Source organism: Lepisma saccharinum, chromosome 6, assembly GCF_977018435.1.
Source record: "Lepisma saccharinum chromosome 6, izLepSacc3.1, whole genome shotgun sequence".
NCBI lineage: Eukaryota > Metazoa > Arthropoda > Insecta > Zygentoma > Lepismatidae > Lepisma > Lepisma saccharinum.
The window spans coordinates 17,305,214-17,319,148 of record NC_139234.1 but is presented as its reverse complement, the minus strand read 5'-3'; the positions used below and the strand labels follow the sequence as shown (position 1 = coordinate 17,319,148).

Here is a 13,935-nt window from a genome sequence, read left to right as displayed (position 1 = left end):
TGCGGTTGAAATAACATCATCACAAAATGAAGGAACGTTGATTTTTATGGTACTTTGGATGAAAGAAAAGATAAGGGGAAAAAGAAAATAATAATTAAAATGTATTACTGGCCAAATAATATTATATATATGGAGTGTGTAAATGCCTTAATGGAAGAAATCTTATACTGCTAACTGCTAGTTTGAGGGTCCTAAATGTGTCTCGTATAAATGTTACATTAGCATGGAAAATGTATATATTTTAAAGCTTTTTAGTAAAACTAAAGAAGGAATGAGTAAAACCACGTATAACAGTTTGAAGGCCATTTCCCATGATTTTTCACTTTCTAATGTAATGTTCTGCGACACCAAGCAAAGCAGTGCCATTCTGGCGAAATTCGAGAATGCACCTCCCGTCACATGGGATGTGTATCAACGAAAAATAACTTCCCGAGCACTGCAAATCCATAACATAATTTTGATCTTGCTGTCTATTACAGAATAAATAAGGTGGTTAAAGAGTCAAAGCTTTGGGATGCTAAACACAGTGGAGGGAGAGGAGAGAGGTGGTGTGGGTTGGTGACTCATTGCATACACAAGTGATATTCTTCTCCTGGTCCACATACCAACAGGTATGAATTGGTATGATGTCATTCACTCTTGATTGGCATAACAATAGCTTTACGACCTACAACCAAGAAAGCCATTTCTTGAAACTGGATTATACTGTGCATAATATACAAGATTTAATTGTTTGTCATTTTCCTCCATCAAAAACCAGGGTGTGCTTTATGCACGCGTAAATACGGTAATATGTGTGAGTAATAACAATAACCCTTACCCTACAGAATTCTTCCTTTGTATTATCTGTTCCACAGTCTGATGTCATTTGTATAAATAATGAATGGTCTTGAGATATGTAAAATGCCAATAAGTGAATCGGTTTCGTCAGAAGAGTATTTCCTGAGCTTAATGTGACCCATGTGTCCCGGTTTAGTCATTTGACATCTTGATGTCATCAACAGTACCTTGTGTCACTATATGCTTAGAGTACTTACATGCTTCTTCTGGTAGTCCTTCAGAGCATTCTCGTACCCCTCTTCCAGCCTTGCAAATGCCATGTTCACCTCAGTGGTCCACCAGATCTGAGTTCCGCAGAGAGCAGCTTGGGCAATGTAGTCGAACAGCCACAGCTCCCTGGCCTTGTCTTCATAAGTCACTACAGCCTCTGCAAAGTACATACGGACTGTGCTCCTCATCCTGTCCTGCACACGGTTTAACCACATTTCCACCTGTAATTCAAAGTTTATTCTTTGGAAGACCTCTCCATGGTGCCATGTACAGAGGCGTAGTTTTGCGCATTCGCTTGGGGTGGCTAGCTGGGGCTAACTTTATTCATACTTTTATCCATTACAAAAATCATCACGGACATTCTCCTTGGGGGACAGGTGATCCCCATATCATCTTATCCAAAAGAAATGGAATTGTTAAAAGTAATAAATAAATATGCTATTATAGATGGTTGTAAATTTATTAAAAAACACATTTCTTTAGAATAAAGAAGATATAATTTTAATATGTGAAAATATTAATGGGTAATCCTGTGTTCATGGTACTGAGCAAATTATAATGCTGCAAGGCATTTTAAAGCACAATCTACATAGGTAATGGAATAGTAAAAATTTGAAATTTCCTTCCTTGCTGTACAACGAAACTTCACATTTTCCTAATTTTACTACAACTGAGAACCACTTGCGACTAGATTTGTGAAGAAAAACTTTAAGATGAAATTAGTTGGTTTGCCATCTTAATAATCTTATAAATGTTGCAAAGAGCTCCCCAGAATACTATTTAGTGGGCTATAACTAGTTTCCATTCATTTAAACCTTTCATGCAGATCATCTTTTTTACCAATATACAATGCTTGCTTATAATTGGACATTATTTGCTTAATCAAGGCCACCTGCAAGGTTTTTGTCAGGGGGGAGGGCAGCAGTACTTATAGTGGAGGAAAAGTGTGGTGGTGCTTTCCCCAGTTTAGAGAATTCTCATATAGCATCCCCACCACTAGGATAATTTGCATAGGCACTTAATCTGCTGTCTTTAATTATACCCTTCAACGATGTTTTCATGCTACAATTTCAAAATTTGAATTGTATGAAGTCTTTCCAGATATATCCACCCCCTCTGCAGGCGTCCTTGTGCTTATTATCTAGTCAAAGTCTAGTCTAAGTTTCGTTAATTCAGATTATAGTCCAGTACCGCCTATTGGCAAATCAGAAACCAAATAAGAATGAACAGCAATGTAGAAGTGTCGCCAACATTTAACGAGCAGCAACGTATAAAAAAAAAATGCTTAATGAAATCATGTGTATTTTTATATGTAGATACATATGGGACTCTTGAAATTAAGTGCACTAAACTGGAACACTATAAATATTATGACGCTTTCGGATCTTAAGAAATGTCTATTGAAGAAGTAAATTAAGAAAACTAAGAATTACAGACTATTACAAAATTGAGAACCTTACAAGTTACTGAATTGTCGCAAAAGGGGCGCTATTCTTGGTCTCTATGTAGGCTTAAGGATAAATTATTTTTTTTATTAAAAAAATTACCATTTGTGCCTGAAAACAAGGTCTGAATGAAACAAATTATATAAAAAAGAACGTGCACAAATAAAAGATGGCATGAAGGCAATAGAAAATTGCTGTTTATAGGTGAAATATTATTTAATTATCCTGTAAACTATACTTTTAAATGAGGATTGTCGACCAAACAACATTTATGTAACCCTGGCCAGGTGACTTTAAAAGAACACCAAATATGACATTCGAAGCAGGTTTTATATGATCACTTTGCTTATGCATTTTTTAAATTTCTTTCTCGACTTCTGACTTTTACTATTACTACACTCTCTATTAAAATGAATGATCATTCTGTCATCTGTGCCTTAATTTCACAAACAGTATGAGCACAACATCAAATAATGATTTTCCGATAATTTCCAATCTCCAAAAGATGATTTAAGATTTCTTGCTGTTATTCAATCAGCATAAGCACGTGTCCTTCCATGATAATCTTCCTGTGGGTTACTTGAAACAACAAATAAGCTTCTTCTTGCCTCCAGAAGAATGAATCGGGGCCTCACGATGGCGCAGTGGTAGCGTCGTCACCGTGTAATCAAGGAGTTTCGGGTTAGATACCTGGTGGAGGCACATAGTGGTTCGAATCCCACTTTAAACTGTAGGTCCAGTCCCGATTAGCCTTACTGTGCATAAAGTGGACTTAAAACACCAACTCAATCAATCAATAATAAAAAAAGAAGAACGAATCTATTCCGAGACTCCAAGAGATACCTGAGATTCCTAGAGCAGCATGTCTAGAAGTGATCCACAAGATTCACCCATCACTGAGAGTTGAACACGACTTTCAACTGCAGCGCCTTCGTACAATGAAAAATCCAAATAAACCTGACACATCTGCATACTCATTATAAATAAAATAAAATATAACTTATTTTTACTTACGTTCAGTGAGCATGTGTTTAGTAATTGACGTTTCCAGGACCACTGTCCCCTTCATCAGGTCGGTTTATCGGCTTCACGGTTGCCCACGAAGCTTTGTCGATGGCATGGATTGGGTTTACATGGATAGGATAAAATATTGGGATTCCATCACAACTGACCTGTTCATTTTTAAAAAATCACTATGAAAAAATTTTCTATTAAAATCAATTAAAACCCCTCTGTTACAACTTATTAGGAAAGAATCCCTCCGGCCATTTGCCAACACATACTCACTGAAAGTAAGTAAAAATAAGTTATATTTTATTTTATTTATAGTACATAAATTGAGTAAGTCGCACGTAACCTGAAAAATGAATGCATACATATTGGTAATGTGGTGCAACGCACACCAAAGACTCGGGAAAGAGTGATTTCGCTAATGAACTGTAGTGATCACCACTTAATATAACAATTACGCACGATTGAATCGCTTCTACAGGATCGCGACACATTCGCACAACATTTAGGCGTCCCCAACACAACACAAATCCACAGAAACTAAATTCATTTCTTTGAACTGATGCCTTTTCCCTATCAAAACTGCTATTCTGTTTAAGTCTCTACAATGACGGCTTTCCTTTTCATGTTTGAAAAAACACAATTGTATGAACTTATTTTTCAAAATCTACATTTATGTAAACACTGGTTGCAACATTACTATTGTTTGAATGTAAACAAAACAATGTTTACCTAGCGCTCCAAGGTGGAAGATCAAAAGAAATAACTGTGATATATTTTCTTTGAAATCTTGTTTCAGAACATATGGTCCCCGTAAAAAGACATGCACTTCAACAAACATTGTATTGTTTCCTTATCTGTGACTGCCACACCACAAGAGTAATACATGATAGTTTCATAAGAATTATCTAATTTCTGTGTGAAGTTTCTCTTAATAATTTTATGCATATGTCACATGCGTTTGGGGAAGCTTAGTCCCCCTAGCCCCTACCTAACTACGCCTATGGCCATATATAAGGGTGGTTCAAATTAAACATAGTCTGGGGTGTAGAAACTAACACTGTTTATATGCAAGAAAATACACAATATCACAAAGATAGCATACTGGTATTACTTTGACAGAGGCTACAGACAAGCACCCCCACCATTCAGGCAACTGTCCCAGCACTGAACAAGTTTCTGGATACCGTCCACAAAGAAGGACGCTGGTTTCATGTTGAACCACACTTCCACAGCATCTTGAACTGCTTGATTGGAGACAAAATGCTTACCCTTCAGAGGAGTGGCGTATGCTGGTTCTAACGAGTGGGTAATTTCCGACCTTTTGATCCTCAAACTCCAAAAGTTTCCGTGCAATTTATGTCAAGCTCCATATTGGATTTAGGAATATTGTGTCGGAATGTTTGTCTTATTGCTACGATCACAATCAATTAATTCTCGTTATTGCAGTTTACTATACGTGTAGAATTTCAAATAATAAAACAAGACAGTATTATAAAGCTATAAAAAACAGCCTGTGAAATATAAAATGAAAGACGTGCACTAGTGAAATAAAAACCCGCAATATTAATTTAAGTGCAAAATTCAACTTACTCCAGGACTCGATTACTTGTGCCGTACCACATCCAAAGCACACTGTTTGTCCAGTTCACGTCAATACGTGTCTGTGCGAAAGATTGCAGCTTAACAAAGGAAGTTATATGACTTTTGGATTTTTCATGTTTGGCACAAGTGTTGCAAAGATTACAGTATCAGCCACGATTCCATACATTCTTTTCAGCCCCGAAAAGTAAGCACGGCCAACAAAAATGCAAAGCTTATTAACACTTATACTTCCTGTCAACCATGGTGTTTTGCCAAAATTTGCTTGCGAAAATGCCTCACATATTCCCGATTTTTGTCTTTATGTGTAGAAATAAGTTCAAGCGATGACACTGACCTACCTGTATTAACAATTTGCAACTTCTCCTGAAAAGATCTTGTTCCAAAAGGTTTCACCAGCAAATATTGTATCACATCCATTACCCTTTAACACAGCACTATCACGACAAACACTAACACCTAAATAAATAATAAACACGAAGCACAGCACGAAGCCAACGACTACACGCATTCAGTTTCACGCACCAAACTTCTGTTGTTATGTTCCTGGCTCAGAATTAAATTCCCTATGAATGATAAAAAAAATTCCCTTTCCGAGCTCGAAATTACCTGCAATGGCAGGTTTTAAAAGTTTGAATCATTGCAGGCCAGAGCCAGAATTTTATTTCGGGGTGGGGGTGGGGATCATCCCTCTCTGCTGAGTGTTGTTCCTTTTCCACGACGGCGTATATAGGCCTTTGCAAACCAAGGTGTTCATATTATTTTGTCCATTACCTGTATATATATATATATATATATATATATATAATTTATTTTTGATATCTTTCCCTTTAAAAAATATTCAGTTCTGTGAAAGAAGTATTCTCGCTGCTTTTGAAGATTAGAGAGGAGAAACAATCACTATTTTTGTAAATACAAGGATGGGGGAGTCAGCAAATAGGTGCTTTAATTGCTTAAGCTTTGAATTTTAATTCAGTTTGCTTCATCTTCAATATTTAAGCTTTTCCCTTTTGATAAATTTATGTTCAAGTAACAGAAATCAGCAAGACAGAAGCAAATGTAAAGTGAAAATTAACGTAGAATTGGTTTGCCCATGTTATTCAGTTTTCCTGTTCTTCGCACTCTACCAGGTATGTTTTCCCTAGTTCAGCGGAGGGAACGGTTTGGCTCTGAAGGTTGAGAGTGCGACCGGTGGACTCTCACAAGAAGAAGCTTACCCTGGGCACGGAATCACCGTGCCTGAGAAGCAGTGTTTCCTCTCCCTCTTTCCTTTCTCCTCCCTCCTCGCCAAGGGTTGTAAGGCAAGCGGAGGAATGACGTCAGGGTGAGATTCCCTGAAGTCATTCCACCGGCTGGAGAAAGGTTCCTGGACATTCAGCGGCAAACGGTTGGAAGCATTTGCACGCTGGAAGCAAAGAAATGTATGCATCGAAATTGGTTTGGAAGAATATTGCGAAGAAATGTATATATATATATATATATAAAATCAAAGAAGGTAAAAGGAAACACTCAACGGACAGTAGAAAAATTCAAAATTTCAGGTGCACACGGCCACTGGCAAATTTACCCTCCATCCCAAAGGGACCTGCCATGCCTCAAACCTTATCTACATCCTCACCTGCAACATCTGTGGTGATTTTTACCTGGAGGAAACATCAACGGCCCTCAACCTCCGCATCAATAACCACCGCTCCTCCACCCACAACCTGGACTTCACTGTCGCCGTCCACACCAACCACCACAACATCAGTTTCAACGACTGCTTCCGGGTAGCGATCATCCATCTCCTACCCCAACCAGCCAACACCTCTGTTCGCAAAAGATGGGAGAGGGCCTATATATCGGCCATGAGTGCAACCACTCCACCTGGCCTGAACAAGGCCACCCAGTAATGCCCAACCCTCAACCCCCCTCCCGCCCCCCCTCCCAACTCATCCTACACACACAGTTTACGACAAGCCTTAATGCCCAACCCTCACCCCCCCTCCCGCCCCCCTCCCAAGTCATCCTACACACTCACAGTTTACGACGTGCCTGGTGACGAAACAGTGTTTTTTTTCGTTCTACGCACCGCTTCTTCTTCGATGGGGACCTGGCAACTCTGCAGGGCCCCAACTTCCGGTTCCATCTATTTCTCCTCACACCGATGATGCTATGAAATTAGCGAAAATTTTGAATTTTTCTACTGTCCGGTGAGTGTTTCCTTTTACCTTCTTTGATTTTTACTTAGCCCTTTTGGCCCTCCTTGCTTTTATCCAATATATATATATATACATATATAATGGATAAAAGCAAGGAGGGCCAAAAGGGCTAAGTAAAAATAAAATAAGGTAAAAGGAAACACTCACCGGACAGTAGGAAAATTCAAAATTTTCGCTAATTTATAGCATCATCGGTGTGAGGAGAAACAGAAGACAGAACCGGAAGTTGGGGTCCTGCAGAGTTGCCAGGTCCCCATTGAAGAAGAAGCGGTGCGTAGAACGAAAAAAACACTGTTTCGTCACCAGGCTCGTCGTAAACTGTGAGTGTGTAGGATGAGTTGGGAGGGAGGGCGGGAGGGTGGGTGAGGGTTGGGCATTACTGGGTGGCCTTGTTCAGGCCAGGTGGAGTGGTTGCACTCATGGCCGATATATAGGCCCTCTCCCATCTTTTGCGAACAGAGGTGTTGGCTGGTTGGGGTAGGAGGTGGATGATCACTACCCAGAAGCAGTCGTTGAAACTGATGTTGTGGTGGTTGGTGTGGACGGCGACAGTGAAGTCCAGGTTGTGGGTGGAGGAGCGGTGGTTATTGATGCGAAGGTTGAGGGCCGTTGATGTTTCCCCCAGGTAAAAATCACCACAGATGTTGCAGGTGAGGATGTAGATAAGGTTTGAGGCATGGCAGGTCCCTTTGGGATGGAGGGTAAATTTGCCAGTGGCCGTGTGCACCTGGAGGGTGTGAGAAGTGATGAGGATGGGACAGGTCTTGCACCTGGGTCGGTTACATTTATGGGCAGGGGGTGTTGGATGTGTGGTGAAGGAGTGTTGTGGACCAGGATGTTTTGGAGGTTAGGGGGGCGTTTGAAAACCACCCTGGGTTTGTCGGGAAATATGTTTTTGGTTTCGGGATCACTGTGGAGGATTTTGAGAAGAGAGTGCAGTGTGTGCCTGATTTTGTTGAGGTGGGGATGATATTGGGTGATGAGTGCAGGTGGGTTGGTGGCAGCAGGTTTCTTGGTGGTAGTGGTATGTGAGGCAGCTCGTGATATTTGCTTGGTGACCAGGATGGAGGGATATCCACGGTTAACCAGGGCCTGGTGTAGGCGGAGGTTATAATTCTGGCGGGAGGTGGGTGAAGTGTTCAGGCGCTGTCCCCTGAGGGCCAGAGAGAATGGAATTGCTTTTTTGGTGTGGAACGGGTGGGAGCTGGAGAAGTGTAGGTATTGCATGTGGTTGGTGGGTTTTATGTGGATGGAGGTAGTCAGGTGTCCTCCCTCGATGTGCACGTCCACATCCAGGAAGGTGATCTGGTTGGGGGAGTGTGTCCAGGTGAATTTTAGGGAACGGAAGTGGTTAAGTTGGTCCAGGAAGGCTGACAAGGATGGTTCTCCATGTGTCCAGAGCATGAAGATGTCGTCGATGAAGCGGAGCCAGAGGAGGGGTTGGAGGGGTTGGGTAGCCAAAAACTCTTGCTCAAGTTGGCCCATGAAGAGGTTTGCATAGGATGGGGCCATTCTGGTACCCATGGCTGTACCTCGGATCTGTAGGAAATTTTGGTTTTCGAAGGTGAAGTTGTTACAAGTGAGGACAAGGTGGGCTAGGTGGGTCAGGAAGTTGGTGCTGGGGTTGTGAGGTTTGGGTCTGCTATTGAGATAGAATTCTATGGAGCGGAGGCCATGGGAGTGAGGTATGTTGGTATAGAGGGAAGTGACATCAATGGTGGCAAGGATGGTATTTGGGGGCAATGGCGGGAGGGTGCTGATTTTCTGGAGGAAGTGGTTGGTGTCACGGAGGTAGGAGGGCAGAGCTTTCACAAGAGGCTGGAGATGGGGAGTCAACAAAGGCTGAGATTCGTTCTGTAGGTGAGTTATAGCTGGACACAATGGGTCTGCCAGGGTTGCCAGGTTTGTGGATTTTGGGCAATAGATAGAAGGTGGGGGTGCGGGGATTGTCGGGTATTAACATGGCGGTGGTACGAGCTGTTAGGCCTTCAGGTGGGCCTCGGGTGTGGATGAAGTCCCGGATTTTGGTGAGGTGTTCGGCGGATAGGTCAACTGTGGTGGGTTTGTAGGTGGAGGGGTCAGCCAGCTGGCGGTTGGCTTCCGCCAGGTAGTCTTGAGAGTTCAAGACCACCGTGGTGGACCCCTTGTCAGCTGGGAGGATTTTGATGTTGTGGTTGTTGCGGAGGTCTCTGAGAGCTTTCTGTTGGGGGGGATTGAGGTTAGGTTGGTTGTGAAAGTTATTTAAGAATGAGCTGTCAGAGGTGGTGGAAATGACGGCAGTGATGTATCTTTCCAAGGGGTGGTTGGTGGGCAGGGGGGGTGGATCTTGGGAGGAGGGGGGGGCTAAATTGAAGGAGGCTCGGGTGGGTTTCACTGGTAGTAGTTTGGAGTGAGGGATTTTTGGCCCAGAAATGTTGCCATCGGAGGCTGCGAGCAAATGTGTGTATGTCAAAAAGTAGGCGGAATTGGTTGGGGGGAGTTGTGGGGGAGAAGGTGAGGCCTTTGGATAAAACAGCTATTTCATCAGTGCTCAGTTTATGGCTGGATAAATTGAGTACAGTCTGGTTGTTTTTGAGTGGGTTAGGGTCATTGGTGGTCATGGATCTGGTAGGGGTGGGTTTGTCCGTGACGACGAGCCTGGTGACGAAACAGTGTTTTTTTCGTTCTACGCACCGCTTCTTCTTCAATGGGGACCTGGCAACTCTGCAGGACCCCAACTTCCGGTTCCGTCTTCTGTTTCTCCTCACACCGATGATGCTATAAATTAGCGAAAGTTTTGAATTTTCCTACTGTCCGGTGAGTGTTTCCTTTTACCTTATTTTATTTTTACTTAGCCCTTTTGGCCCTCCTTGCTTTTATCCATTATTATCCACTTTTGGTATGAATCCTTTCACGTATAACTCCTATCAACTGAACCGCCTGCGATCTCTTATTGTTTCCTACACCAAAGCTACGTCCCATGCACGCTTCCTGCACTCATGTTTGATATTAGGCCTAACACCCAAAAGCCTCACACCCAAACTGCCGTTTTCCGCCATGCCCCCAAGCATAAAACCCACGATTTTCCCACTAGCGAGAAATTTCGCTATTGAACTGACCCACGCCATATACCGATCCCAGCTAAATCGCGCCCGAGAACTGTCCATTTCTATTCAATCCCTTACCAAAATCCTGTTGCTGACCCCAGGTAACCACCATCACCAAATAGACTCCTTCTGGCACACCGCCCATTCCATTGCCAGTGATCTTAACACTAAACACCTCCAAAAACTCTCCAATCTCTGCCGTCAAGCTTTTCAGACTGGCTGCACCCTTCCCCTTCCACTGCCGCCCAATTTCAGTCCCACACCAACATGCCCGCTATTACCCGACCCCCCTCTACCATTGCCCACCCCTCCCACACCACCACAGACCCCCCCTGAAAACCAAAACTGCACTCCCATACATCGCACCTTGGGAAACAACCAGTCCACGGACAAACCCACCCCTACCAGATCCATGACCACCAATGACCCTAACCCACTCAAAAACAACCAGACTGTACTCAATTTATCCAGCCATAAACTGAGCACTGATGAAATAGCTGTTTTATCCAAAGGCCTCACCTTCTCCCCCACAACTCCCCCCAACCAATTCCGCCTACTTTTTGACATACACACATTTGCTCGCAGCCTCCGATGGCAACATTTCTGGGCCAAAAATCCCTCACTCCAAACTACTACCAGTGAAACCCACCCGAGCCTCCTTCAATTTAGCCCCCCCCTCCTCCCAAGATCCACCCCCCCCTGCCCACCAACCACCCCTTGGAAAGATACATCACTGCCGTCATTTCCACCACCTCTGACAGCTCATTCTTAAATAACTTTCACAACCAACCTAACCTCAATCCCCCCCAACAGAAAGCTCTCAGAGACCTCCGCAACAACCACAACATCAAAATCCTCCCAGCTGACAAGGGGTCCACCACGGTGGTCTTGAACTCTCAAGACTACCTGGCGGAAGCCAACCGCCAGCTGGCTGACCCCTCCACCTACAAACCCACCACAGTTGACCTATCCGCCGAACACCTCACCAAAATCCGGGACTTCATCCACACCCGAGGCCCACCTGAAGGCCTAACAGCTCGTACCACCGCCATGTTAATACCCGACAATCCCCGCACCCCCACCTTCTATCTATTGCCCAAAATCCACAAACCTGGCAACCCTGGCAGACCCATTGTGTCCAGCTATAACTCACCTACAGAACGAATCTCAGCCTTTGTTGACTCCCCATCTCCAGCCTCTTGTGAAAGCTCTGCCCTCCTACCTCCGTGACACCAACCACTTCCTCCAGAAAATCAGCACCCTCCCGCCATTGCCCCCAAATACCATCCTTGCCACCATTGATGTCACTTCCCTCTACACCAACATACCTCACTCCCATGGCCTCCGCTCCATAGAATTCTATCTCAATAGCAGACCCAAACCTCACAACCCCAGCACCAACTTCCTGACCCACCTAGCCCACCTTGTCCTCACTTGTAACAACTTCACCTTCGAAAACCAAAATTTCCTACAGATCCGAGGTACAGCCATGGGTACCAGAATGGCCCCATCCTATGCAAACCTCTTCATGGGCCAACTTGAGCAAGAGTTTTTGGCTACCCAACCCCTCCAACCCCTCCTCTGGCTCCGCTTCATCGACGACATCTTCATGCTCTGGACACATGGAGAACCATCCTTGTCAGCCTTCCTGGACCAACTTAACCACTTCCGTTCCCTAAAATTCACCTGGACACACTCCCCCAACCAGATCACCTTCCTGGATGTGGACGTGCACATCGAGGGAGGACACCTGACTACCTCCATCCACATAAAACCCACCAACCACATGCAATACCTACACTTCTCCAGCTCCCACCCGTTCCACACCAAAAAAGCAATTCCATTCTCTCTGGCCCTCAGGGGACAGCGCCTGAACACTTCACCCACCTCCCGCCAGAATTATAACCTCCGCCTACACCAGGCCCTGGTTAACCGTGGATATCCCTCCATCCTGGTCACCAAGCAAATATCACGAGCTGCCTCACATACCACTACCACCAAGAAACCTGCTGCCACCAACCCACCTGCACTCATCACCCAATATCATCCCCACCTCAACAAAATCAGGCACACACTGCACTCTCTTCTCAAAATCCTCCACAGTGATCCCGAAACCAAAAACATATTTCCCGACAAACCCAGGGTGGTTTTCAAACGCCCCCCTAACCTCCAAAACATCCTGGTCCACAACACTCCTTCACCACACATCCAACACCCCCTGCCCATAAATGTAACCGACCCAGGTGCAAGACCTGTCCCATCCTCATCACTTCTCACACCCTCCAGGTGCACACGGCCACTGGCAAATTTACCCTCCATCCCAAAGGGACCTGCCATGCCTCAAACCTTATCTACATCCTCACCTGCAACATCTGTGGTGATTTTTACCTGGGGGAAACATCAACGGCCCTCAACCTTCGCATCAATAACCACCGCTCCTCCACCCACAACCTGGACTTCACTGTCGCCGTCCACACCAACCACCACAACATCAGTTTCAACGACTGCTTCTGGGTAGCGATCATCCACCTCCTACCCCAACCAGCCAACACCTCTGTTCGCAAAAGATGGGAGAGGGCCTATATATCGGCCATGAGTGCAACCACTCCACCTGGCCTGAACAAGGCCACCCAGTAATGCCCAACCCTCACCCACCCTCCCGCCCTCCCTCCCAACTCATCCTACACACTCACAGTTTACGACGAGCCTGGTGACGAAACAGTGTTTTTTTCGTTCTACGCACCGCTTCTTCTTCAATGGGGACCTGGCAACTCTGCAGGACCCCAACTTCCGGTTCTGTCTTCTGTTTCTCCTCACACCGATGATGCTATAAATTAGCGAAAATTTTGAATTTTCCTACTGTCCGGTGAGTGTTTCCTTTTACCTTATTTTATTTATATATATATATATATATATTAAAAAAAATACAGCCGGGTCATCTGTGATTACCTAGATGACCCAGAGTATACGCCGCTGCTTCAGAGCCTTCTTCAGTGGACCAAGCATGTGAAAGTCACAAGAGGAAAGATCTGGGCTGTACGGTGGATGTTCCATAACATTCCACCGCAAACCACTCTTCAGCAGCATATTGAACCGCTTGATTGTCCACAGCTGCAATCTTGTCCTCATTGATTACAGGCACTTGTCCTGGTCGTGGGAGATTCCCCATCAATATCTGCCCACCTCGAAACTTGGCACACCACTTAAACACTGTGCTTCTTTTGAAACATGCATCCCCGTACACGGCTTGCATTCGCCGAACGATTTCACTCGCAGACATTATTTGCACATGAATTGAATGATGTACCATTGTACGTGCTTGGACATATCCATTACACACCCCTTGTGCTTCCACTTCCTCCTCTACTCAGCAGACGCATGCAACAGACTGTGCACGTTATGTTCTGTTACTACGAACCACAAAGCCCTAGAGTGCTGCCACCATCTAGCCTTTCTGTCAAATACTTGCAGTGTTGCCAGCTTTGTCTTCTATGTTTCACTTGAACGATCCTTATAACACACAATGAGAAACTGTGCTTT

The 13,935-nt window shown here is 44.3% G+C and overlaps 1 protein-coding gene across 1 annotated transcript in view; it reads right to left on the bottom strand.

Moving 5' to 3' along the window:
- LOC145988599 (dynein beta chain, ciliary-like) overlaps window positions 1-13,935 on the bottom strand; it is a 292,854-nt gene that overhangs the window by 145,483 nt on the left and 133,436 nt on the right. The window contains exon 30 of the mRNA XM_083123590.1: window positions 1,038-1,271. Within this exon, the coding sequence (XP_082979716.1) occupies window positions 1,038-1,271 (234 nt within the window). The remainder of the gene's footprint in view (window positions 1-1,037; window positions 1,272-13,935) is intronic.